Source organism: Trachypithecus francoisi, unplaced genomic scaffold, assembly GCF_009764315.1.
Source record: "Trachypithecus francoisi isolate TF-2019V2 unplaced genomic scaffold, Tfra_2.0 Lachesis_group0, whole genome shotgun sequence".
In the NCBI taxonomy this organism is placed as follows: Eukaryota; Metazoa; Chordata; class Mammalia; order Primates; family Cercopithecidae; genus Trachypithecus; species Trachypithecus francoisi.
In genome coordinates this window covers 75,339,440-75,367,401 of record NW_022681453.1, presented here as the reverse complement: position 1 = coordinate 75,367,401, position 27,962 = coordinate 75,339,440, and the positions used below count along the sequence as shown (strand labels likewise).

The 27,962-nt window shown below is 38.9% G+C and overlaps 3 protein-coding genes and 1 pseudogene across 6 annotated transcripts in view; 2 read left to right on the top strand and 2 right to left on the bottom strand.

The window, feature by feature from the left end:
- Window positions 1-9,543, bottom strand: part of NAA50 (N-alpha-acetyltransferase 50, NatE catalytic subunit) — a 28,566-nt gene extending 19,023 nt beyond the window's left edge. Inside the window, exon 1 of one of the 2 annotated variants that reach the window (XM_033211240.1) lies at window positions 9,217-9,543. In XM_033211240.1, the coding sequence (XP_033067131.1) occupies window positions 9,217-9,224 (8 nt within the window). In that variant the 5' untranslated portion in view covers window positions 9,225-9,543. The remainder of the gene's footprint in view (window positions 1-9,216) is intronic. The other variant, XM_033211241.1, reaches the window with a different exon arrangement.
- On the bottom strand, window positions 9,298-9,665 carry LOC117083505. Its single transcript, XM_033211242.1, has one exon. It carries the CDS (start codon window positions 9,648-9,650, stop codon window positions 9,336-9,338), a length of 315 nt encoding a protein of 104 aa, XP_033067133.1. The 5' UTR covers window positions 9,651-9,665; the 3' UTR covers window positions 9,298-9,335.
- Window positions 9,658-27,962, top strand: part of ATP6V1A (ATPase H+ transporting V1 subunit A) — a 66,230-nt gene continuing 47,925 nt past the window's right edge. The window contains exon 1 of one of the 2 annotated variants that reach the window (XM_033211237.1): window positions 9,658-9,697. The gene's annotated coding sequence lies outside the window, so the exon portion shown is untranslated. Of the gene's footprint in view, window positions 9,698-10,242; window positions 10,379-27,962 lie in introns of those variants that run through there. The other variant, XM_033211236.1, reaches the window with a different exon arrangement.
- Window positions 20,589-22,881, top strand: LOC117083506 (annotated as a pseudogene). The gene has a single exon (XR_004437108.1). The product of XR_004437108.1 is annotated as a non-histone chromosomal protein HMG-17-like (transcript).

Here is a 27,962-nt window from a genome sequence, read left to right as displayed (position 1 = left end):
GGATCTATTCCCCCTTCATTTCACAGATGATGAAACTAAACCTCCAAGAGACAAACGTACCTGTAGTTATACAGACAATTATGGATGAAGCTAGAATCAAGCCTATGTCTATTAATTTCCATTGTAGCACAAGATCAGTTACACCATGTTCTGTCAAAGGAGTGATCTTTACCCCTCAAGGTCACTTTTTAAAAAAAGGGAGAGAGATCTATTGGTAAACATTTTTCTGACGTATACTGATAAAGGTTCATTTGCATAGAACTCAAAGCATCTTTTAGTAAGGATCAAATGGTCCTTTGATTTAAAAATGTCAAGGGGTTAGAAGGGAGGTAATTTTTTCTTAGCTAGCAGCAATGTTTCTAAACTCTTACCCTGCAGTAAATTACATGAAAGAGTGATTCCTCTGGAAAATAAAGTCCTTCAACCTGAAAGTAAGCCCATTCAAGATTTATCACACAGCTTCAACACTAACTGGGTCAGGAGGTCTTAACCTGTCACCCACTGAGATTTCTACCTCATATGAACTATATTACCGTTTCTGTCCTTACAAGGCACCTCTGCCCTGCTACAAACATTTATTTTTATACCTTAACTCTTCCATAAAGCTATAAGACTTAGGGCAGGATCTCAAATATTTCAGGGAATTACTAATTTACTTTTAGTAAGTTCCATCTCAATCTCAACATTGGCATTTGGGGCTACATTATTCTTTGTTGTGAAGCACCTTTCTGGCGCACTGTAGTATACTCAGCAGCATCTCTAGTTTTTACCCACCGGGGTGGTGGTTGCCCTAGTTGGCACTGTTCTAGAGGTTTGGCGCTAATTTTAAAAGTGAAAGTGGGGCTGGGCATGGTAGCTCAGGCCTGTAATCCCAACATTTTGGGAAGCCAAAGTGGGTAGATCCCTCGAGTCCAGGAGTTCAAGACCAGCCTGGGCAACGTGGCGAAACCCTGACTCTATTTCTTTGAAAAAAGTGAAGGTGGGGTGGACCAGCTCTCCAAATTGTATGCCTGCAAGTATCAGAGGTATAAAAATCTCAGTAATTATTTGGTTGGTTACTAATGCTAAATACACAACATGGGTACAACCTGCTCAAGACTATAACCGAAAAAGAATCAAATTATTCTTTGGAAAATTGTTTCCACTATCATCCACATATTCAGTTAAGAAAGCTCCTTGCCAGCTTATGGCTTTTCTTTCACTGCCATCTAATATATTCATATTTTTATTTAGAAATCTCTGAATCCAAGCCAATATTTCTGACTGGGTACTGATGATCTCCACAAGAATCTCAAATTCAACATATCCAAACGTGACAGCATCACTTTCCATAAGAAATTAGAACTACTCTACAATCTATGAAGAGCCCACTGTTCATCCAACAGAGAAATTTAGTTTTCTATGTATTCTTTATGTCCTATTTTAATCTCTGTTAATTCTGTTTCCCCAGATACCTACAAAATAGAACTGGCTCAGAAGCTAGAATCTTTGGCCATTCCTATTCAGATTCAAGCCATTCCCTTTAAAGACAACCAAGGCTCAGAGGTTTAAACACCTTTATTAGTGACCCTACTGCTAGCTATCATTTGTGGTACATAAAACTAAAACTTGGTTGTTTTCAGTTCAGTATTTTTTTTGCATTATAGTAAGTTTCCTTTAAAATAAACAACAAACAATATATACTAGAAGCAGGAGAACCCAAACATACCTTTAAATATACCCTAATTTTCTGGAAAGAGAAGTGTTTGAAATGCTCCTAAGTACAAAATATTTTCCTTGCTTACCCTTGTTTAACAAGTTCTACCTCTAAAAACATGTTTTTTTTTGTTTTGTTTTAGACAGAGTCTCGCTCAGTCGCCCAGGCTGGAGTGCAGTGGCGTGATCTTGGCCCACTGCAAGCTACGCCTCCTGGGTTCACACCATTCTCCTGTCTCAGCCTCCCGAGTAGCTGGAACTACAGGAGCCCACCACTGCGCCCGGCTAATTTTTTTGTATTTTCAGTAGAGACACGGTTTCACCGTGTTAGCCAGGATGGTCTCGAACTCCTGACCTCGTGATCCGCCCGTCTCGGCCTCCCAAAGTGCTGGGATTACAGGCGTGAGCCACCGTGCCCGGCCAAAATTTTTTATTTCAAATGACTTGGGCCCTAATGTCTCACCCCCACTCTCTAAAGAACATCATCTTTGTTTTGTAACTTGAAGTTAAGGCAATCATCATCTCAATTAATAACTGGGTAAGTTATAAAAAACCTACGTCACAAAATGACCAGTAAAAATGGTATATGTCCAAACTTCACCAAGTAATCATCAAATCTTTAAAAAAGGAAATGCCATTTATCACCTAATAGGCAAAGTAAAACTAGAGTTAAAGCAAAACGTGAATATTTACTCAAAGACAACTTGTAAGGAAGCTATTAGTTATTTCTATCACTTAAAAATGTGTTCAATATGAACGCATCCCAAAGAAAATTTATACCATTCTTGGCTGAAATGTCAGCCACAGTATGTTTTCTTGAGGTTTTTCCAAGTGCCCTTCCCCTTCATTAGCCCTTGGAAAGAGAAGGACATTCTCATACATTGCTGACAGAATAAATTGCTACTATCTTTTTGGAGGTCAACTGGCAACAAACATCAGAGCTTTAAAAAAGTCAGTACCTTTGATCCAAAAAATTAATTCTTAGGAAATTATCCAAAAGAAGTAATTAAGGATGTGTGTCAGGTAGTTTTATGAACAAGCATTCCCCACAGCACTACAGGGGACTGAGTTAAGAAGCCTCTGGAATTGGAGAACAAGATTTTCTCTTAAGAACAGTTTCTGACAGAGGCAGAATATAGCTTGCACTAGCTCAAGAAAGATGAATACTTCCAATTATCTCTTCCCTACCCTTTCACCGCAGACCAAGTGACTAAATGGCAACACTTTTAACCAAAAACCAGAATGCCTCAAAATCCTTCACCACAGAGGTATAAACAGCCATAAACTATCTGTTGGCCCACAAGTTGAAACATTTAGAAATATCTACCATCTGGGAAGTAGATGCTAAAGGAAAAGTTCATGTTTTATACAACTTTGGCTTTTTATGGGTTTAACACAGGGCTGTCCAACAGATACACAAATGACATACAAAATTTAAAAATGTTTAATATCTTGGGAAGACTTCCTTGATATAACAAAAGTTTAGTATTCACATTTACAAGGGGGAGAAATAATTTCAACATGTAGTCAAAATAAAACTTATTTTACCTTAAATTTTCTTTTCATTCAAGTTTAGTATCCACATTTACAATGGGAAGAAATCATTTCAACCTGTAGTCAAAATAAAACTTATTTTACCTTAAAAAATTTTTTTATTCCAAGTCTTTAAATCCAGTTTACTACACTCACAGCATGGCCCAATTCAGCTACTCATTTTCCTTAGAAATATTTTATCTCTATTTACATTTCACAAAATCTGCAGTAGATCCACGTATCTAAGTTATTTCAAACATACTTAAAAACTGACCAATAACTGTGAGTTTTCTTTTGAGACAGGGTCTCCCTCTGTCACCCAAGTTGGAGTGCAGTGGCATTATCATGCCTCACTGCAGTGCAGCCTCAACCTCCTGAGCTCAAGTGATTCTCCCATCTTGACTTCCCAAGTAGCTGGGACTATAAACACACACTGCCATACCCAGCTAATTATTATTTTTTTGTAGAGATGAGGTCTCACTATGTTATAGCCAAGCTGGTCTTCAATTCCTGGGGCCAAGTGATCCTCCTGCTTTGACCTCCCAAAGTGTCGGGATTACGAGTGTGAGCCACAGCACCCAGCTGAGAATCAGCTTTCACACTATAAAATTTAAAATTTAGTTCTGTCATATAAGGCACATTTTTTTCTGTTTTTTAAAGGTCGCTTTTGAGACTCAATGACAAAAGGTGAACAATAATCAATTTGGTAAAATAGATTAACAGTACCCTTTAAAGCTTCTGTTTCTATGTCTACTAATGGCTTCCCCACATAGGCAGTATCATCTAGACTATACTAGAGTTTTCAATGACTCCATCATAAGGACTAGTGATGGTAACAGAAGCTTTATCACTTTGAACTTCACAGATGTTATCAAACTGAGACACTGTATCTCCTTCTTTTACATAACATTAACAGTTACTTCTCTAATCCTTTGTTCAGTGTCTGAGAGTCTGAACTGAACCTGTCCACATACAGCATTAGATGTTTTCAGAAAATCATGTGGATGACTATACTTGAATGAAGGATAATCAAAGAAATACACACAATTTGGCTTCAAAACATGAACATTACTACATGTTGGAAAACAGTGAAACAAATCAGCTGCCCAGCATTCCTGCTCCAGGTCAACACACAGACTGCAGCCATCTTACCCAGGAAATGGCAACTGTGCCACAGACCACAAGGTACATTTTAACTGTTCAGTCGCCAACTGTAGCTAGTCACTACCGTAGTAGACAGAACAATAACATTTTGCCATTAAGTTAGGCATTGAATAGACTTAAATATAACTCTCATGTTCACGACGGGAAGAATGTTTCTACTGGGTTACTACTGGTATTGTACTGGTTACTGCAGGCTTCGTTTAAAAAAAAATGAAGGCCAATCATTTGAATAATTGAGAAAGAGTATCTCTTCAGATGTCACACAGCTGAAAGCCATAGGGAGTACCTGGAAGAAAAAATCAGGAGTCAAAAAGATTTCCACAGGCCAAAATGGAGGATGTGGCGAAGCAAAATTAACAAAGATATTAGTTTGGTCTGGGCAGAGCTTTATAAGATTTAGAAAGAGATTTTAATTGACAATACAGATAATGCCCAACAATGTAAAATTAATTTGACCATAAATTGCAGTAACAGGAAATACATAATTTAGGCCAATAAGTTCCCACTCTACTGATATGTGCAGTAATATTCACATAACAGAAGTCAGGATCTTTGAAATTATGATAAACAGGGAATATATCTTGATTCAATAAGATGAGTGCTTGGACTAAGTGACTTTTAAAAATCTTTTCCAACCCAGAAAGTATTGATTATTGTTTAGAGCTTTACTAAGAGTTGTATGCAATTTCAGGAAGAAATCACACCACTAATGGCAACACAACCTGAGTCAACAATGCACACAACTGTATAGGCAGCAGTTATACTGCTAAATTACACAATGATTCTATTTACAGATAGATGCAAACACTTGATCTGATGCTTTGTTTAACTATACAACTATGGTATAGCTGCGCCATATCATTAAATACTGAAATAAACTTTATTATGATTTACTTCCCTTTTATTTTTCTTTTATTGGAGAGGACAGTATATTGATTTAAAAAAATCTTATGGTGTAAGCAGGTTATATTTTATATGAATTCATCTCAACACAACAAGGGCACATTACAAAGTATTTGTTAAAATTCACTATCTCAATCAACAAACCACAAATTATTTGTTTTACAGAAGGAAGGAGTATAAACTGTAGGTTTACAAAAGGTGTCAAATGCTACATCAGCCTGACTACCTTTTGGTTTTGCTGAAAAACAAAACAGCAATACAACCTTTAAAAAAAGTTTTTTGTTTTTTTTTTTTTAAGACTAGGTTTCGCTCTGTTTCCCAGGCTGAAATGTCGTGACAAGATCATGGCTCTCTGCAGCCTTGAACTCCTGGGCTCAAGTGATCCTCCTGCCTCAGCCTCCCAAGTAGCTGGAACTACAGACTTGCACCACCATGCCTGGCTGATTTTTTATTTTTTTATTTTTTTTAGAGAGTCTTGTTCTGTTGCCCAGGCAGGAATGCAGTGGCGTGATCTTAGCTCACTACAACCTCCACTTCTCAGGTTCAGGCGATTCTCCTGCCTGACTTATTGTTTGTAGAGATGAGGTCTCACTATGCTGAGATGCTAGAAATATTCCTTCTGCCTCTTTCCCGTCCATATGCTGTTAGAGGTAACCACTGTTCTGAGTTCTTAAAGTTTTGTTTCTGACTGCAGAATCCTACATTTTAATTTTATTTTATTTGGTAAAATGGCTCCCTTTACTATTCCAATTACTAATCTGCACTGTTCCATATTTATATTACTGCTACCTACTTTCCCATCGTAGTCACATATTCATATTTTGTTAAAGACATTTTTTATTAGGACTAATTTGCATCTCTTTACTACAATTGAAGGCTAAATGATTTGGTTTTATTATACTTTCCATTGCACTGCCTAATTAGATTGCCGCCTCATTCATGGTTATCTGTGGCATACCTTCTTGCTTGAAATCGCCTTCCCTAGAAAAGAGGAGATAAAAATGCCACCCACAAATTCAAACTACAATGTCCCTGGTTCACAAAAACAGCCAACCTCAAAAGGAAGTAACATCTCCTAGTATATCTCAAACTTCTAGATGTGCATATAAATTACATTCAGTAGTTAATAACCAGAAATTTATCTTCTATGGAGGAAAGACATGCCAATACAATGGAAAGTCCTACTGCTACTACTAATAAAAATACTCATAGTAAAAATATAGAGAAAAACCAAGTACGTTTTAAGTTTCAATATGATAGGCAACATAGGCAACAGTGTACAATTTTAAATATTTAACTGGTTTTGTGTTGGGACTTCTGCAGTTTCCAATTTTAGATATTTCAATTTACTGTTTACTTAGCTCAATATACAACAGAACACTTAGCAAATAAAATTTCATACAAAAACCACATAATCAGGACCACTGTTTCATTTTTACAGGTCATTCCACATTAAGAGTCAGGACTATAAAACTGACCACACTGTGCACGGTGGTACAAGTTTTGGAACTGAAGGCGCTTAACTTACTTTAAACCTGTACTGTTGTAGGTTCGGTATCCAAACACAAGGTTCACACAACTCATTTGCTGAGTGTCTTAAATACAGACTTACCACCCGAGAGTTCATTTGTTAAATTAAAGAGATTATTCCTGTGAAATCATCTTAAAGGTTTACAGTAAAGAATAAAATTCTAAGCTCCCAATCATAAGAAGTATTAAGAACTTCACAGGCATAGTTACTGGCATAAAGGTACAGATTCAATAACTTTAAGTTTCCTCTAAATTCGGCCAGTTACCCATTTCTAGGGATCTGCCTTCATCAGGTTACATGTAAATATCCATTTTAAACAGAGATAATTGCTCCATGAATATACTAATTAAAGGTAGATTGTGAATAATATGACTGTTCAGCTCCATTTCTATCGCCACGTTAGGTATCAGAAAGAACATCACACCCTATAGAGTCTGAACTAGATTGAAGATTTTGGACTGAAACATACAGAATAATTTCCTGGCATCCCCCTTTGTAAATCCATGGCAATTTCAACACTGGGAACTCTTCAGCCTCGTTTTTCTTAACAGAACATGACAAATAAGTATCGAGTACCTGACAATGAGTACAAAAATGAGTAAGAGTCAGCAGCTATGCTCGAGAAGTGCAGTATATACCACCCTTGGTGGCTCACGCCTGTAATCCCAGCACTTTGGGAAGCAGAGGTAGGTGGATCACTAGAGCAGGAGTTTGAGACCAGCCTGGCCAACACAGTCAGACCCCCGTCTCTACAAAATATACAAAAATTAGCCAGGCATGGTGGCACGCGCCTGTGGTCCCACAACTCAGGAGGCTAAGGAGGGAGGACTGCTTGAGCTTGGGAGGCAGAGGTTGCAGTGGACCGAGGTCGCGCCACTGCACTCCGGCCTGGGCAATAGAGCGAGACCCTGTCTCATTAAAAAAAAGAAAAGAAGAAGTAAAAGAAGTGCAGCATAGCAGAAAAACAACATTCTCCAAATATGTTGGATTGTCATCTGAAAGAGCCGAACTTCCCAGATCATGATTCCAGTGGGGCAAATACTTCCTATACCCGTCAATTATATTTCCCCAACTGGAACTCTTTAGAACTTGATGTGAAACAATGCAGGTATTGTGAATAGTTCATGGTTCTTAAACTTTAAAGATTCTTAATACAAAACATACAATTCAACATTAGAATAAATATACAGTATTTAAAGGAAATTTAGAGTAAGGAAACATGTTACAAACCTAAGACCAAATTAAACTTTCTTCGAATCTCTTCAGGAACCTCAAACACCGATACAGAGAGATATTATTTAGGTCCTTGTTTGGGTATGTATGAGATTACGGTGAAAGTGACTTTTATTTCATTCTCAAAAGGGCTGTTGAATAGTTGGAATGACTTCGTTAACTTAAAACATAGTTACGATTTCTTAATCGATTTACAGAAACAACAAACTAAGGCATCGCAGAGAGCTTTTTAACGTTTATGAGCTTCATTTCTTTGAGGGTAAAGACAAGTTCCAAAACGGCTTATTGATGCAATGCTTCGGAAAAATGTTATGTAATTAATATATTAAAACTATACAACTCAATGGTAAGGAGACATTTCATAAAAATTTAAACAGTCGGTCCAAAATAATTCCTGATTTTACCTAAGAGGCAAACGATGAAAGACCAAACATGAACTTTGCCAATCACCTGAAAGGAGCAGCGTGGTAAAACTACCCAGGACCGCATCAGCACTCAGGGGCAATAGTGAACTACTGAAGCAATAGCTCCACCTACTGATCCACCCTATACTTCCTTAAACATGTTGGCACCCCAAGTCTACAGTGATCGCGCTCTCTCCCCCTCCTCCACTCGCTGTGACCCAACCCAAATCTAGTTGAGTCACTAGCTCTTAATACTCATCCTCGTGCTCTTTATTCCAGTTTCTTCTTCCTCCAGAAGGTTCTGCACAGCTCCCAAGCGTGAATAAAACTGAAAGGTGTCAAACACCGCAGTTCCAGAGTTGAGTCTGGAGGAGGAAGACAACCAAACCACTCCACCTGGAGCGGCGGGCCGGCGGGGATCAGCGGTCCGCTCCCGGGAAGGAGGCCCCGGGCGCCTCACAATAGCCTTTCCATGTTGCCCCACTCAGCCACTTCTCTCCACTCAACCCACAATCCTCCTCCGAACCGAAACCCTGAAGCCACCGGGTCTTGCCTCCGCTGGCCCTTCAGCCCGCCAACAGCCCAAGCCTCGCCTCCGCCCCCTCCGGGAGCCGATGAAACTGAGAAGGCGAGAAATCTCCCTCCGCCGGTCTTCGCCCTGAATCTCTCCACGCCTTCGCAGCTCTCCCCCTCTCCATGGGCCCGGGCCCTTCTACCCCGCCAGCCGGGCCCTGCCCGGCTGCCCTTCCTCACCCTTTCATCTTCCCCGCCTGCTGAGGCCGTCGTTACCACCGATATCAACGCCGTCGTAGTCGCCGCCCTCAGGTCTCCGCGCCCTCAGCTCGGGCCACTCAACCCCGCAAGCCGGCCTCCTAGCCTGGGCAGGGAGCTGGGCGAGCAACGAAGGCCGCAAGAGTCGAGTGAGGGCTTGAGTCTGGTGGGGGCGGGAGTGTCTCCCGCCTCCGTGCTGGTGCCGCCGCTACTCCACACGTGCACTCGGATCTCTCAGCTCCCTCCCGCCGCTGCCGCCAGCCAGACCCGCTGCCGCGCTGTGACCTTTCACCCCGCCCCTCGCGCGCCGGCGCGTCATCCGCCTCGCGCGCAGCCGCACTGCTCGCCTCCGCGCACCCTGCCCCCTCCACTCCGGAACCTCCATCTTTCTCCCGCACTGTGCCTTCTGGCGTCATGCTCCTCCTTCCCACCCCCTTATGACACTACTTGTGGGGCTGGCTCGGTGAGCCCTGGCGGTAAAATCCAGATTTTTCCACCCCTCCCTCTCCTATCTCATATCCGCAAGATTGGATTTCTCGGCCCCGTTCTTCCTGGTTTGTGGTCTCCAGAGTGACCTTCAAACGCTCTTGCCTCCTAGAAGAGTTTTATAAAGTTGGTTCTTCCAAATGTAAAGAAATCTGTGTAAAGCTCAAGTAAGTTAGGTGTTTTAAAACAAACGTGGTTAACAATCAGCCGGATAGATTGGCTACCCTCCAGCACGCCCCAAGTTGAGATCACGTGATTGGCCCAAACCTCGGAGCCTGGAATTTTACCGGCGAACTCCAGAGGGACGGAACCCCACCGCCATTTCCTGTCTCTTGATCGTGGCGTGAACGTCACTTCCTTAGCAATGCGCTCTAACTCTTGCTGTCCACATTTTCCACATTGTGCTTTACAACATAATCCTTGTGAAAAGTTATCTTTTATTTCTTTAATTCAAGAAAATTAATATCAAGGGATCCGTAAAAATACAAGCCTCCCGAGAGGTAGCGCGCCGGGTTCGGGGAGGCAGGGCGGAGCTCGACATCACGTGACTGGTTGGGCCCGCCCCTCCCAGCCCTGTGCAGCTGAGGACTTCCCCACCGTGGTGACAGAGCCTCTGGGTCCTCGGTCGGTACGGTCTCTGCACCTCGCGCCCCAGCAGGTGAGCGGCTACCGGTAACCGGCGAGTGGTGGGGATAGAGGGGGTGGAAGGAGGCAGAGGAGAGAGAAGGGAAAGTGTGAACGGCGACTTCCCTGCCTGAGGCTTCCTCCCCGCCGTCACCCTGCACCGGCGAGGAGCTCATTTCTCCTTAACCCCCGCTCCCCCAAGTGTGGTCGTTCCTGCTCCTTGGGATTTGAGATGTCCACCTTTCCCAGGGTTGGAAGTGAGTGCGGCCATTATGGTTTCCAACTCAGAGCCTTTGGGGCTTCGGGTAGCAGATCGTTTCAGCCATTTCACAGGGTCTGCAGTAGACGTTAGGTCCCATTCCTTAAAGCCGATTCTTTGGCCAAGGTCCTCACTATCCTTGCCCTCAGCTCAGAGCTGAGGAGCGGGGAGGTAGCAAAAACCCTGCAGGCAGAGGCGTCTCCGGTGAGACAGGCTTGGGAGGGACTGTCACTGATACGGCCCTCACTGCAGAGTCACTGAGAAGCTTCCCTCCGAAGGTGCTTTTTCAGTAATTCTAAGGGTTTTATCTGACATATCTGCAGGGAAGGTTCCGTAGATGTTCACGTGCTTCGGATGGGACTGGAAGGGTTAGAGAAGGGCTTTTACTTTTTCTTCTCTGAGGGAGAGGACAGTTGAAGGAATACTGTCTTCAAAACGGGAGGTGTTAGTAATGCGACAGTCTCGATTGAATGAGGAGGCGTTGAAAGATGGTGTTGTGGTGTGCAGGAGGCCCAGGCTGGTTTAGGGAAAAGTGAGTAGGGTTCCCTGAAACCGAAATAAGAAACTGATTGGGTTGGAAATACTGTTAAACCAAATTTATTTGGCCATATGCTGAAAGGTAGAATCAAGTCGAGATGTTGCTGTCTGCACATGTTTTCTGCCTTCAATCCTTCCCTTTTTGTTATTTTTTCCCTAAAATATAACTTAATTGATACTCCCAATCTCTTCCTTGACCGGCTTTGTGGTAAATTTAGGTTAAGTAGCATTTGTATCGCTCTTTAAACTTTCCCCATTTGTAAAACTCCCGGTGTCCTCTTCAGATTTTGATGAATAGTATTTTGTGAAAATACAGAAATTGTTGTCCAATTGAAAATACAGGTGTTGTCCGACCCAAGTACTCCCGTTCCTGTAATGTATTACCAATGTTTTGACCCCAAACAATGTGCTTTAGGGAAGAATGTTTTTCAGTTTGTGGTTAAACTTTTTTATTTATACTGCAAACTCAGAAAATTCCATGCTGCTTTTCAATTGGAGGTCTTACAAATGTTACAAATTTGATTTTTACAATTTAAATTACACCTTAATATGAAAAATTATATGCTCAGTTAAATCTTGTAGTTTTCTAACTAAGGTAATTAAAGACTGCTGAAAAATGAGGAAGATGGAATCATCTTTGAGTGGTGGATGTGACTGATTTATTTTTGTTTTTCTGTGTCTTCCAAATTCTGTACAATAAACTGGTCTTATTTTGTTAAGGAGAACAAAAAGTTAAAATTCTACAATAGTAGCAATTTAACAAAGTATTTCTATGGTAAGTTCAAAATACATAACCTGCCTTATTTTGATGCTCCTTAATAGAGAAAACCTCGAAGATGTTGCTTTCCCCAAGTAATGAAGATTACTATTATGTCTTGTGGATTTACCATTTTAACATTTCATACTTATGACGCATACTGGACAATAGACTAATATATATTGATACATTTATGTCACCATGCCTGTTGTAGATATATATATGTAGTTTTATCTATTAATTTTCTCCGTAGTAAGGTTTCATGTGGTCTGGAAGTCCTAACTAGTCCTGTCTGGCTGAGACCAAAATGGGAAAGGGAAAACCAGCTAGAAGCATTGACTACTAGAGGGGAAAATGTCAGTATGAAAGTGGTTGGATGAGTCTGCAGTTTTACTTCACAATTCCCCCAGTTTTAGAGAACTTGTGAAAGCAATAACTTAGACCACTGATGAAATGTAGATTAGTAGTGGGAATTGGTGACTACATTGCTGGTAAGGTTAAATGTGAAAAAAAACTTTGACATTATACACAGATCACACACACACATACACAGGATTGGAAGCCTGGAAAACATTTCTGAGACTAGCCTTATCAGTTTTTGAGTGTTACATGTAGAAATCTTAACATTTATTAGGGAATTGTGCTATAGTCCACCATTACGTAAAACATAAGGGTTTAGTTTTGTTTTAGGGCCCTTGGCACTTCTGGTTTTCTTTTCCTGAGGTCTTTCTTGTTTTCAGTGCCTTTGTAGATTTTTGCCACCACTAAGAATGCTTTCTTCCCCCATGGGCAGAGGTAGCCACTCAGTCCTATAGACTTCTAATCATCATCATCATCATCATCATCATCATCATCATCATCTTTTCTATTCTTCTACTTGTACTTCTAGCATTGTATTTAATTGCTGTTTCCTGAGCTGTTCCTCAGCAAATCATAAAGCTTCCGGGACTGTGAACTATAGTACTATTGTGTCTTCAGCACCAGAATACTGAAGTACCTGATAGGTACTCACTCAGTAAATTGTTTATTGAATGAACATTGGACAATTAGACAAGGAAATTAAACCACTTTAATTTTTGCAGATCATAACTCTTCCTAAAGTTGTGCACTAAATGTTAGCTTTTAAATATAAACTGGTAATAACCTTCCAAATTTATGGTCAATGCAATAGATAAAAACCTCAGATGACTTTATTAAGGCTAAGACCAACTTATTTTCACAGCATGTTTGTTTACTAGTAAATATGGTTCTCATCAAAATATGGGGGGGAAGGAAGAGGAATGAATTGTACTAAATGAAAAAGTGGCTCTGCATGATCTCTAAGTGGACTAGCACTAGACTAAAAGAGGATCTTCATTCAGCTCTGCCACTTTAGTTATATGTCCTTTTAAGTAATGCTGGGGAGGGGTTCAGGTTTGATACTTAGGAACCTTCCTATGACATAGTCCCTGGGTAATCTATGTGAAAATATCCTAAAACCTAAGTGATGTCTGTAATCCCCCCACTTCGGGAGGCCAAGGTGTGCAGATCACAAGGTCAGGAGATCGAGACCGTCCTGGCTAACATGGTGAAACCCTGTTTCTACTAAAAAAATAGAAAAAATTAGCCAGGCATGGTGGCACGCACCTGTAGTGCCAGCTACTTGGGAGGCTGAGGCAGGAGACTTGCTTGAACCCAAGAGGTGGAGGTTGCAGTAAGCCAAAATCACGCCACTGCACTCCAGCCTGGGCGACAGAGTGAGACTCCATCTCAAGAAAAAAAACTAAGTGGTGCGTAAAATGGTAAAGCAATGTAGCTCAGACTTTACATGAATTGATTTCCCAGTGATAGAGACCTAGTTGAAGTTCTGGCCTTACCACTTAATAACTATGTGACTTTGGACAGTGTACTTAAGTAAGGTTAAGTTTTCTCATGTTTAAATCTATACCATAGGTGCTATTAAGTTAGCTCATGAGTGTATAATGCCTAGAACATATTTTGTAAAAAAAAATTTTTTTAATTAATTTGACTGATAACTACTTTGATTTTAAATACTTAATTTCTAAAGAAGACTTAAAACAGCCCACAGAATTGACTGATGTCCCTGTGAGCAGCAGGTTTGGGGCATGAAGAAGGGAGTAGAATTTGAAAAGAAGCTATTACCCAAAAAATGGGGGAACAAGAAAAATGTACTTGTAGCAAAGATTCTAAAACAGATTTATCAATTGTATCTGAAAAATATCAAGATAAAGTCACTTATTTGGGCAACTACAATGTCTTAATATTTTCTATGTAAAGATTTTCCAAAGCTTGTAATCATTAATATATGGAATCAATTTAAGGAGGCAGTTTTTCAATTGTGAAGTTTTTATTCCTGCAATGGATTATAGAAGTATGTTAAAATTGTATAGATTGTAGAGCAGGGACTTTTGAGTTAATGCTTATAAGCTTAAAAATTTTGTGTTTTCAAAAAAATTAAGTGTTTTTATATCTTATTTTTATCCTTATATGAAATAGACAAAGAAATGTAGGGAACATAGTGGAGACGTAAACTAGAGTAAAATTCTTCCCTTCTTAAATTCATGATTCACAAAGATTAGTAGTTTTGCAATGGAAAATGTCAGTAAATTAAACAATAATTTAAGTATAGCTATCATGAGTTTATGAATCACTTTAATCCTGAAAAAAAATTATTCATTTGTCCTAAGGAAAGATTTTATTAGGAGTTTATTGACTTTTCTTTAATGTTGTCTGTTATAACAAATGTATTTATTGATTTATGAATGAATTTATTCTTTATGCTAAATAAGTTTATTGTAAATAAATAAATTGTGAGCAATAAAAATGTTTTCCATACAATTTCTGAAGAGAATATTAAAGTTTTGCTATTCTCTTTTTCCCCTATGGGGAAATTAAAGCGACTTTGATTTTTATAAGTGTATTCATTTATATTTAGTATATACATATTATGTATATACTATATATAAAGTAAATATTTGTGTATACAGTTCATAATGTGTGTGTATGTATATATAAAGACAGCTGAAGTGGATATGTACCTTCATAGTAACATATTTATTTTTACCTGAAACTATTGAACTGATCTTTAGAATTATATGATTTATTTACATTTGAAACCCCTCTTTCTGTATATTTCTTTGTAGTTAGCTCTAGTTAATAAATTGACAACTGTGATTAGCAGTTTTTAAAAATTAATGATGTATCATAAGTATTTTCAGATTTAAATTTTAGAAGGAAACACTTATATCAAGGTTTTAAAAATCACTATTATTTTTCGTATTATTATTATGACTAACTTACAATAAAAATTCCAGTTTTGGATCTTAATGCTATCTATTGAAACTGTTCTCTTGGTGATAAGCCTTTAGAAAAAATTTTTATCTGCAATATGTCACATTTTGTTTCTTTTGTGAAAAATAATTAAACTTATTTCACGGAAAATAAGTGGCATATGATATGATATAGAAGAGTTTCAGATGTGCTTGAGCAATGAAAAGCACCCAGACTTTGTAAGTTTTTAGTTCTTAGTTTAATTTTTTTAATGTTTATTTAAAGGTAAAATAGAGAAGACTAATTGAATTGGAAAATACCTATAAAATTGAAAAAAGGGCATATATGTAATAATAATAGTATATACATATGGAAAAAGTTGTAAGGAAATGCATCAAAATAAGTTACTATCTCTAGATTGATGCATTAAAGAAAAAATTAAAATTTATTAGTATACCTTTTGTATGTTTGAATTCATAATATCAATAGATATTGCAAAATATTTCTTAATTTGATGTGGAAAATTAAGGCACCTAAATAATTCTTTCATCTTAACTACTAGGATATCTTAAGTGAAAATGTTTTGTCTTATCCAAATAGCTGAGTAAGTTATTTAATTTTATAGGTGTGTGGATATATTTTTAATCTTAAGTATATAAGCGCAGCAGAATTTTAAAAAGCAGAGTAAATCTCAGTGTATAACCACATTTGAAAGGGATAATTCAATCCAATGGTGAAAAAAGCACATATATATCATAAATGTAACTGATACAACTTGCTCATCTAGAAGAAAATATAATCGATCCAATACATTGCAACATATGCAAAAACTGATTTCAGATGGATTAGAGGCTTAAATGTAAACAATAAAATATTTAAGATATTAATCTCCTAAATTTTCTTTATACATACAATCTAGATGTAGTTTTTTAAACCAAGATAGGAAACCTAAAAGTCATAAAAGTGCAGATAGATATGTGAGACTGCATAGAAACGAAGGATTCTTTAGTGGCAAAAATAAAGGACCAAAGACAAAATCAGGGGGAAAAACAGACTTGAAATGTATGTAACAGATGAGTTAACCGTTGTAAGAACTCTTACCAATTAAGAAAAAGTTCACCCAGTAAAAATACAGATAAAACATGTCACCAGAAGTTCACAGAAGAGAAATCCTAACATTCAACAAACATAAAAGGATGTGTAACCTTACTAGTAATCAATATACTAACAATGAAATATTACTTCTCTGACAAGCAAAAATTAAGTGGTAAACCTACTGTTAGCAGGGATATGTGGAGAAGGATTATCTCATAAAATGCTAGTGGAGATGTGAAGTGCTAGAGTTTTTTCTAGTAAACAATCAGGCAGCATGTGTTAATACTGAGAATACATGTATTTTCCACCCATCAGTCTAACTCCATGTAATCTTTTCCTTAGAAATAAAAGCCCCAGTAAGAGTTTACATGAGTGTTAGTTGCAACACTGTTTCAATGTTTCAATGTTAGTAGTGGCAAAACACTTGGAAACAAAGGGAATGCCTGTTAATAGAGGTATTGTTATATAAATTATGGCCTAGACATTTTATAGAATGTCCCGAAGTGATTAAATGGTAGGAGTTAAATCTGGTGATTAGAAAGGGTTTCCAAGTACATTCTGAAAGGATTTCTTTCATGTATCTTTTCTTTTTTTTTTTTCTGAGATAGGATCTTGCTCTGTCACCCAGTTTGGAGTGCACTGGTGCTGTCTTGGCTTACTGCAACTTCCTCCTCGTAGGTTTAAGTGATCCTCACTCCTCAGCTTCCAGAGTAGCTGGGGCTACAGGTGTGCACTATCACACCTGGCTAATTTTTCGTATTTTTGGTAGAGACAGGGTTTCACCTTATTGCCCAGGCTGTCTATCATGTATCTTAAGAAAAAAAAATTACAAAGTACAGAGAAACATTTGTAATGATGTCTCATTTTTTATAAAACCAGTTGAAAAACACCGTGAGTTTTGTATATTTTTTCCTGGTTGTCACCATTGGAAAGAGGAAATAAACAGAAAAAGGAAAGAGAATATCCAGGGTAACATATTTATATAAAACTACATGTTTGTACATGTCTGTGTATAAAATGGATTATAGGAGACAACGGGCACTAAGGTGATTTACTTTCTTCCTTACACTTTACATTATATGTTTTTATTTTTACAGTGGACGTGCAGTGTTTCTGTAATTAGGAGAAACAGGGTGGGCATGGTGGCTCATGCCTGTAATCCCAGTAGTTTGGGAGGCTGAAATGGGGAGATCACTTGAGCCCAGGAGTTGGAGACCATCCTGGGCAACATGGCAAGACCCCCTCTCTACTAATAAAAAATAAAAAATTAGTTGGGCATGGCGGCACGTACCTGCCTGTAGTCCCAGCTACTCATGAGGCTGAGGTGGAAGGACCACTTGAGCCCGGGAGTTCAAGGTTTCAGTGAACTGTGAATGTTCCACTGCACTCCAGCCTGGATATCAGAGTGACACCCTGTTTCAAAAGTTAAAAAAAAAAAAAAAGGAAAGAAAAATGTACCACAAAATGATAGGGATTACTCGATAGGATTACAAATTGGCACGTTATTTTTGGTATGGATAGTCAGTGCTTTAGACACACTTTCTGCCTTAGAGATGTAGACCACATTGCACAAGTATGGGATCTGTCACCTGACTTAATCATATGGGAGAATCATAAGAAAAGTCCCTATTTGGGTTTTAGCATATAAACTGGATCACAAGATTAACTTGCCTTAAGAAAACTCTAAGCAAGAACTTCTTTAAAGGAGCAAAATAGGCCGGGCGCAGTGGCTCAAGCCTATAATCCTAGCACTTTGGGAGGCCGAGACGGGCGAATCGCGAGGTCAGGAGATCGAGACCATCCTGGCTAACACGGTGAAACCCCGTCTCTACTAAAAACTACAAAAAAAAACGAGCCGGGCGAGGTGGTGGCGCCTGTAGTCCCAGCTACCTGGGAGGCTGAGCCAGGAGAATGGCGTGAACCCGGGAGGCGGAGCTTGCAGTGAGCTGAGATCGGCCACAGCACTCCAGCCTGGGTGACAGAGCGAGACTCCGTCTCAAAAAACAAACAAACAAAAAAAACAAAAACAAACAAACAAAAAAAAAGGAGCAAAATAGAAAGTATTTATAATTGTTTAATACTTGATTTCTGTCCTTTTAAAAGTATCTCAATAGAATACGTCATTCAAAGCCTCGGTAGAAAATAGCAGATGCTTTAGAGTTGGTTTTGTTGCATGCTTAAAGTAGCAGTATTTTTTTCTCATGTTGCTATTTCTTCCCCCTTTTCATTACCAGTTTTATTAATTGCATATATGTGCTTTAATGTAAGCTGTCCAAAGTCTTTTTTACAAGAGTTGGGATATATGTAAATAAAAATAATTTTAGAGTAGTATTAACATGGCAAAGAAATGAAGGACACCAGACTATGTGAGTCAAATCCTGGCTCTGCTTCCTAGTTGTGTTACTTTGGGGGGGTTACTTGTGTCTTTTTGCATTGCATTTTTCTATTAAAGATAATAAGAGTATTTAACTTCACTGGATGTTGTGAATAATATAAGAGAAGTGATTGGAATAATAACTGGCACATAAGAGCCATATATATATTTGCCAGCTGGATGCAGTGGCTCACACCTGTAATCCCAGCACTTTGGGAGGGCGATGCAGGCGGATTACTTGAGCCCAGGAATTGAAGAGCAGCCTGGGCAACATGGCCAAACCATGTCTGTACAAAAAAAAAAACCATTAGCCAGGCATGGTGGCGCACACTTCTAGTCCCAGCTACTCGGGAGGCTGAGGTGGGAGGATTGCTTAAGCCTGGGAGGCAAAGGTTGCAGTGAGCTGAGATTGTGCCACTGCAGACCCTGGGTGGCAGAACCAGACCCTGTCTCAGAAAAATATATATATTAGAATAATATAAATATGTGCTATTATTTGCTCAATTAGGTGTAATTTATAATAGTTTTTCTCGCCTTAATTGTTTTAACATTCATTGACTCATCCAATATTTTTAATTCAGTAGAATGGGTAATACATGTACAAATATGGTAAAATTTATATATTCATACAAGTGTGCTTTCTCTCCCCCATCCTTATTCTTTTCTTCCGCCATATATTCATCCACAAATGGTAGCACCTCTTCATATTATTCTGGACCTTACATTTTTCACTTAAGAGTATTACCTTGGAGATCTGTTTACATTGATACAGTTAAAGCTGCCTCCTTCTTTTTAATGATAGTTTAGTATTCAATTGTATTAATATACCCTCATCATCATGTAACATTTATTGAGCGGTTACTCCTGATCCAGATGCTTTCTTAATACTTTAGTTTTATTAACTCATGGAAACCTCATAGCAACCTATGAGATAGGCACTATTTTTCCATATTTAACAAATGAGGAAAACTAGGCACGGGATGATTAAATGTCCAACAGTCACACGACTCGTAAGTGGTAGGGCTCAGGATTAGAGCGCAGGGAGTCACTTTCCAGAGATTGCTGCCATAATACCACTAAACATGTAGCCTGTCATAGTATTACAAGGTATTTAACCAGCCTTCATATTAATGGATATTCCAATCTTTTGCTTAAGAAACAGTACTATAGTTAATATTTTGTTAATAGAACATTTTGTACACCTACAGTAAATTCCTAGAAATGGACTAGCCATGTCAAAGGTAAGTACAATTTGAATTTTGGTGGGCACTGCCAAATTGCTTTCCAATTTAGGGATGTTCAGAAGTTCACCTTTGTCCTTAGTAATTTGCCAAAATCTGCCATTTAGCTAGAGTCTTTGGAAGGTGTGCTTTTAACATTTCTAGCATCCCTGAATTGTATGTGATCTACCATCATGTAATAGCTTAAGTTACTGTCATATAGAATTAACATAACAATGTCAGTATGAGAAAAAGGTGTGACCTTTGGATTTACTACTTTCAAATAATAGTAAATATTTTAGATATAACTTGAAATGCTCCTTAATGTGATTTATACACTGAAATTCTATCAATCAAAGTTTGAATAGATACTGTTGAAAGAGTAAAATGCTATAATTGTTAATAATTGTGAAAGTTGCTGATTTTATGTACCAAGGCAATTATGTAAGAGTGTTCAGCCGGGTGCGGTGGCTCAAGCCTGTAATCCCAGCACTTTGGGAGGCCGAGACGGGCGGATCACGAGGTCAGGAGATCGAGACCATCCTGGCTAACACGGTGAAACCCCGTCTCTACTAAAAAATACAAAAAACTAGCCAGGCGTGGTGGCGGGCGCCTGTAGTCCCAGCTACTTGGGAGACTGAGGCAGGAGAATGGCGTAAACCCCGGAGGCGGAGCTTGCAGTGAGCTGAGATCCGGCCACTGCACTCCAGCCTGGGCGACAGAGCGAGACTCCGTCTCAAAAAAAAAAAAAAAAAAAAAAGAGTGTTCAAATAGTTAAATAGTGAATCAGATTACATTTGAATATTAAGAGTGTGATAGCTAGCTAAATATAAGAATAACTGTGTCCTTTCTTGTGAAAAGTGAGTTTTTGATAATCTGTGAGTCCTAGTCTTAGGTAATGCAAAATTAGGTAGTGAGGAGCTTTATTTAGATGAGTTATAAAATCCACAAATTATTTTGAGTATAACACACTTGGGTTCAGTGCCCAATATTTCACTTTTTCAAGAAAGGAAAAAATATCTCTTACTGCAAATCTAAGAAGCAGGTTGACTGACACCAAACTCTTCAATGTGATCCAAAACAGACACTTAAAATACAGAATCTTCTCAGGTCCCAACCTAGTGTACCTGCAGTGCCTGAATGTGGCCCTGTAGTACCTGCTTATTGTACAGTGGGGTGTGTGTGTGTGTGTTTGTGTTTTAAATATTACCTCATTCTCCCTCAGATACTCTACTGGGGATAGGGACAGCTTGGAAAGTAGCTGTAAATAGAGAAACAGGCTGTCAGAAAAAGTTCTTTATTGCGAGCAAATTCTACCTCAACAATAGTATAAAGCAACAGAAAATAACTTTCCCTATACCCCCACCCTACAAGTGAGCCATTGAGCCGTATCAACTTTGATGTCCAAATTATTAGAGCTTAATCTGAGTCTTGGACAACAAACCCTTCTATGCCTCATGGCACGAAAGTGTATTCAAGATGGAGTTAATATTTTCCTAAATTCTCATTCAAGATATTATAAGCTGGTATGCCATTAGCCCCGTTCTGAAAATATAGGTGCATAAAGTACTTGAGGCATATCTGACTTCTATACTCCTGAGCTATTAAGTGACTGGAAATTCCCAGAATTAGCTAAACTTAGCAGGACCAGAGAGTGTCCACACAGCCTTATCCAGAGCCACATATATTCATTCTAAATAGACAGACAAAAAACTGGTTTGGTTAAGTTTTCATCTGTTCCTCCTATGCTGTTTCTGGGGTTAAAATTCTCTTAACAAATTTGCATAGGCCAAATAGTCCTTTAGAAATACTCTATTAGGAAGCAGTGTGAAGAAGAAGAGGTGAGAACGACCCCTGGACCGACCAAAGCCTGCGCGTGCTGCATCCCGTGTCCAGCACCTACGTCCCGCCGCCGTCGCCACCATGCCCAAGAGAAAGGCTGAAGGGGATGCTAAAGGAGATAAAGCCAAGGTGAAGGACGAACCACAGAGAAGATCCACGAGGTTGTCTGCTAAACCTGCTCCTCCAAAGCCAGAGCCCAAGCCTAAAAAGGCCCCTGCAAAAAGGGAGAGAAGATACCCAAAGGGAAAAAGGGAAAAGTTGATGCTGGCAAGGAGGGGAATAACCCTGCAGAAAACGGAGATGCCAAAACAGACCAGGCACAGAAAGCTGAAGGTGCTGGAGATGCCAAGTGAAGTGTGTGCATTTTTGATAACTGTGTACTTCTGGTGACTGTACAGTTTGAAATACTATTTTTATCAAGTTTTATAAAAATGCAGAATTTTGTTTTACTTTTTTTTTTTTTTTTAAGCTACGTTGTTAGCACATGGAACACTTCATTGTTGTTTTGGGGGGAAGGGGCATATGTCACTAATAGAATGTCTCCAAAGCTGGATTGATGTGGGGAAAACACCTTTCCCTTCTAGTTTTGAGAGACTTCCTCTTGGTTCCCAGGAGGAGGGATTCCCTACTTTGACACACATGGCCACCTTGGCACAAAAGCCTTGTGGTATGGAAAAACAAATTTGTTTTTATGTCCTCTTCTCCCTTTCCATCTTTCAGCATAGACTTAACTCCCTTAAGCGCAGACATCTGTTGGGACCTGACCCCTAGTCATTGGTTACCAGTGTGTCAGGCAATCTGGACTTTCCAGTGATGCCACTGAGATGGCACCTGTCAAAACAGCATTGGTTCTATTTCTAGATTGTGGATCTTCAGATAAATTCTGCCATTTTCATTTCACTTCCTGAAAGTCAGGGTCGGCTTGCGAAAAGTTGTTAAAACAACATGCTAAATGTGAAATGTCAACCCTCACTCTAAACTTTCCCTGTTCAGAGCATCAGATGAAGACATGGGTTTTATAGTGGCTTTCTGATTTTTGGTAGTCCATTGAAGAAGGGAGTTTGAAAGTTGTTGTATACTGTTAACGATTGTCTGCCCATGTCCTGCCTGAAATACCATGATTGTTTATGGTAAGTATCTTTAATAAAGCTGGATACAGTTTGAAAAAAAAAAAAAAAAAAAATACTCTATTAGTCGACTGAGCCCAGTGGCTCACGCCTGTAATCCCAGCACTTTGGGAGGCCAAGGTGGGCGGATCACACAGTCAAGAGATTGAGACCATCCTAGCCAACATGGTGAAACCCATCTTTACTAAATATACAAAAATTAGCTGGGCATGGTGGTGTGCGCCTGTAGTCCCAGCTACTCAGGAGGCTGAGGGAGGAGAATCACTTGAACCCGGGAGACAGAGGTTGCCGTGAGCTGAGATCACACCCAGTGCACTCCAGCCTGGCAATAGAGTGAGATTCTGTCTCGAAAAAAGAAAAATAAATAAATAAATATTCTATTAGTCAACAAATAAAAGCAAAAGTGAGTATATGTTCTGTGGAAGCATGCCTTTATAGGAGTCATGCTGGCAATAACTTGTGCTTTTTTAAAAATAATTTTATTGAGATATAATTGACATCTGCACATAAAGTATACAGTTGGATAAGTTTTAATATATGTATATACACGTGAAGCCAACACTGTAATCAATATAGTGAACATATCCATCACACCCAAAAGAAGTTTCCCTGTGCCTCTTTTGTCCTTCCATACCTCCTCACCTCCCTTCCTTAGCCATCCACTGATCTATTTTCTATCATTATAGGTTAATTTGCATTACGTGTATTGATGATTCATTTTTTCCTTGCTGACTATTATTCCATTTTATGGATATACCATAGTTTCTTTATGCATTCACCCATTGATGGATATTTGTGTTGTCTTTCCACTTTTTGGCCATTATGAATAAAGCTCCTGTGAACATTCATATAAGTCTTTGGACATAAGCTTTCTCATGGGGAAATAGCAAGGAGTAGGATGGCTGAATCATGTGGTACGTGTAAGTTTAACTTTCTAAGAAACTGCCAAAATGTTTTCCAAAGTGGCTGTACCATTTTACAGTTCTCCTAGCAATATGTGAGAGTGTTAGTTGTTCTACATCCTTACCAACACTTCCTTTGTCAGTCTTTTAAACTTTTAGCCATTCTGATAGCTGTGGAATGGCATTTCATTGTGGTTTTAACTTGCATTTTCCTAGTGACTAATGAGCTTGAGCATCTTTTCATGTACTTATGCCATCTATCTTCTTTGGTTAAGTGAATGTTCAAATCTTTTGCCTATTTTAATTGAGTTTTCCTATTACTGAGTTTGGTATTTGTGAATTCTGGATATAAGTTCTTTGTCAGGTTTATGTCTGTAAATATTTTCTCCCAGTCTTTACCTCGTCTTTTTGTTCTAACAATGTTTTTTGATGAGCAGAGATTTTAAATTTTCGTGAAGTCCAGTTTACCATTTTATTCTTTTGTGGATGGTGCTTTTAGTGTTATGTCAAATCCAAGGTCACAAAGGAAGTTTTATAGTTTTAAGTTTTACATTTAGGTCTACCATCCATTTTTAGATTTTTGTATATAGTTATGGGTTTGTTTTTTTTTCATTTGTGTATACATTGGTTTTACCACCACTTGTTGAAAAGACAGTATGCTTTCTCCACTGAATTGCCTTTGCACTTTTGTCAAAAGCCAGTTGTCCATATTATGTGTTGGAGTAGAGCCTTTTTGAGCTAATAAATTTTATAGAATTTTAAATAATAATACTAGGCAGATTAATAGAGATTAAATTTTATCTATTATAGAATTATATGTGTTCTACTGTTCACAAGATTGAACAAAATGACCATTAAAATTATTAATAAAATTATAACTTAGTTAATAAATTGAATCAAATTTATTATTTTCTTAATATTTAAGAATATTTGACAATAATTTTTGATCTTAGAAGGTCATTCTGTGATGGTGATATTTGGATTCAGCTTTGGCCTCAAGTGAATATTTAAAAAATCTTGGCCATCAAGCATTAGGCCAAAATGTGTATTTAGCATACTTTGAAAGGGTTTTATCAGTTTTCACTCAACGATGAGAGTTTCTGTTTCCCCTCACACCCTTGCTGGTACTGTCACTGAGCAACATTTAGTAACTGCCTACTATGTGCCAAGGTACTTTACTGGATAATTGGGGTGCTCAATAAACAAAGCAGAGATGGTCCCTGTTTTTCTAGCATTTACAGTCTGGAAGTGAAGACAGACATTGAACAGCTTCTTTCACATTTTTTAATCACAAGAGTAGTAAGTGCTACTAAGGAGCAATATTAAAGACCTTGAGCACATATCAGGGAGCAGGCAGTTAATTTCTTAGTAAACCATACTATTTAAAACCTCTCCTCTCCCCACAACTAATTTAGTTAAATAAACCCTGGTTGTTAATCGTAGTATACTAGGTAAACTGTTAGAAACACAAATTTCTTGTCCTCTGAATTGAGAATGTCTGGACTTTTGACTATAGTCATTATTTAAATCCACATTGTGAGGTGTTTTTTCACCTATCTTAGGCAGTATTCTTTTCCTCTTTTATCCTTTGTGCTTTAGGATATATTTTTATTGCAGAGATTTTATGAATTCCTGAATTAAATGCGAACCTATTTATATGACTCTCTTGTAAACATTGGGTTAATATACCTGAGCACAGTTTATGAACCTTTGTCCTCTTCTATTCCAGCCATTAAATAAATGACAGGATGGATTCATTTATTTATTTATTTATTTTTTTGACACGGAGTCTCGCTCTGTCGCCCAGGCTGGAGTGCAGTGGCCGGATCTCAGCTCACTACAAGCTCCGCCTCCCGGGTTCACGCCATTCTCCCGCCTCAGCCTCTGAGTAGCTGGGACTACAGGCGCCCGCCACCGCGCCCGGCTAGTTTTTTTTTTTGTATTTTTAGTAGAGACGGGGTTTCACCGTGTTAGCCAGGATGGTCTCGATCTCCTGACCTCGTGATCCGCCCACCTCGGCCTCCCAAAGTGCTGGGATTACAGGCTTGAGCCACCGCGCCCGGCCAGGATGGATTCATTTAATTGTAGACATCATCTTTTCTTTTCTTTCTTTTTTTTTTTTTTTGAGACAGGGTCTCACTATGTTGTTCAAGCTGGTCTTGAACTGCTGGGCTCAAGCGCGATCCTCCCGCTTCAGCCTCCCAAGTAGCTGAGGATACAGGTGTGAGCCACCGTACCTGGACAGCATCATTTTATAATATAAGTGTAATAGCAGTTTTAGTAGAACGGTTTTAGTTTTGATGCTGTCTCTTTTTTGTTCCTTGTATGTGCGTCAGTCTCAAATGCCTACATTGCTTATATTTGGCTAGTTTAGTGACTCATGTTTGTTTTTTTTTTTTGGCAAAGCCATCAAAATTTGCTCAGTAACAAGAGTAATATGGTAATTGTAAAGTTTTAAAATTAAGTTTCGGCTGGGCGTGGTGGCTCACACGTGTAATCCCAGCACTTTGGGAGGCCAAGGCGGGTAGATGACCTGAGGTTGGGAGTTCAAGACCGGCCTGACCAACATGGAGAAACCCTGACGCAACTAAAAATACAAAATTAGCCAGGCATGGAGGTACATGCCTGTAATCCCAGCTACTCTGGAGGCTGAGGCAGGAGAACTGCTTGAACCCAGGAGGCGGAGGTTGCAGTGAGCCGAGATTGCGCCATTGCACTCCAGCCTGGGCAACAAGAGCAAAACTCCGTCTCAAAAAAAAAGAAAAAAGTTTGTAAGTATTTTAAGCAATTACCTTTTTAAAGTAGTTACACAGTTTCTAGTTTGACTTCTTTTGAAGGTGATAATTTTCCTGCATGATTGCCTGAATTTTAAAAAAATTGGTAAAGTCGGCCTGGCACGGTGGCTCATGCTTGTAATCCCAGCACTTTCGGAGGCCGTAGCGGGCGGATCACCTGAGGTCAGGAGTTTGAGACAAGCCTGGCCAACATGGAGAAACCCTCTCTCTACTAAAAATACAAAATTAGCCAGGCGTAGTGGCGCATGCCTGTAATCCCAGCTACTTGGGAGGCTGAGGCAAGAGAATCGCATGAACCCGGGACGTGGAGGTTGCAGTGAGTCGAGATCACACCATTGCATTCCATCCTGGGCAACAAGAATGAAACTCCATCTCAAAAAAAAAAAAAAAGAAAAAATTGATAAAGTCATTTCATAGGCCGTTAATCTGACAAAAGCCTATCCAAAAGCCAGTCATTGCAATGCTAATACGCCATGAAGGTTGATGATTCCAGAAGAGAATTTGCTGATGACAGTCCTTGGCACTATAAACTTGGAATTGTAGACTATTTAACATAAGAAATTTCATTATTAAGTACATTTTGTGTTGGGGGGAATACTGTAGGATTTCAGATAATTTAATACTACATTTTGTTGTCATTGGATTTTAAAGGTTTTTCTAATATTGCAGTGTAACAGTAAACATGTATATAAATAAGTCCTTATCCACATGCCAAATATATTCCCAGAAATACAATTTTTGGATCAAAAGGCTTGAACATCTTTAAGGACTCAGTTGCATATTGCCAATTTTTTCCCCATGTTTCCTAGAAAATAATAAATCCAAATTGACCTCTTCTTGATGGTTATGGGTCATTCTTATTACCATTAGTCAATTCACATCTCTTTCCTTTTCACCTTCCATTTATTTTATTTTATTTATTTTTTATTTATCTTTTTGAGTTGAAGTCTCGCTCTGTCTCCAGGCTGGAGTGCAGTGGCGTGGTCTCGGCTCACTGCAACCTCTGCCTCCCGAGTTCACCATTCTTCTGCCTCAGCCTCCCGAGTAGCTGGGACTACAGACACCCGCCATCACGCCTGGCTAATTTTTTTGTATTTTTGGTAGAGACTGGGTTTCGCCGTGTTAGCCAGGATGGTCTCGATCTCCTGACCTCTTGATCCGCCCGTCTCGGATCTAATTACAGTACTAATTACAGTACAATATTTATATACATGAGAAGTCAAACTTGCCAACTTCAATAGAAATAGAAATAAAGTGAAGACCTAAGAAACAGGAGAACAAAAGATCTCTGAACTGGTATAATGACAGTCTTAAAGCTTCTGCACATGGCAAAAGACCTTCATACAGTCTTAGGACTCAATTTATGCACAATTAAAAATTATTATCTAATACTTTGGACCACTGCTGATTTAAAGCAGCAAATCATTAGAGAGTTACTCT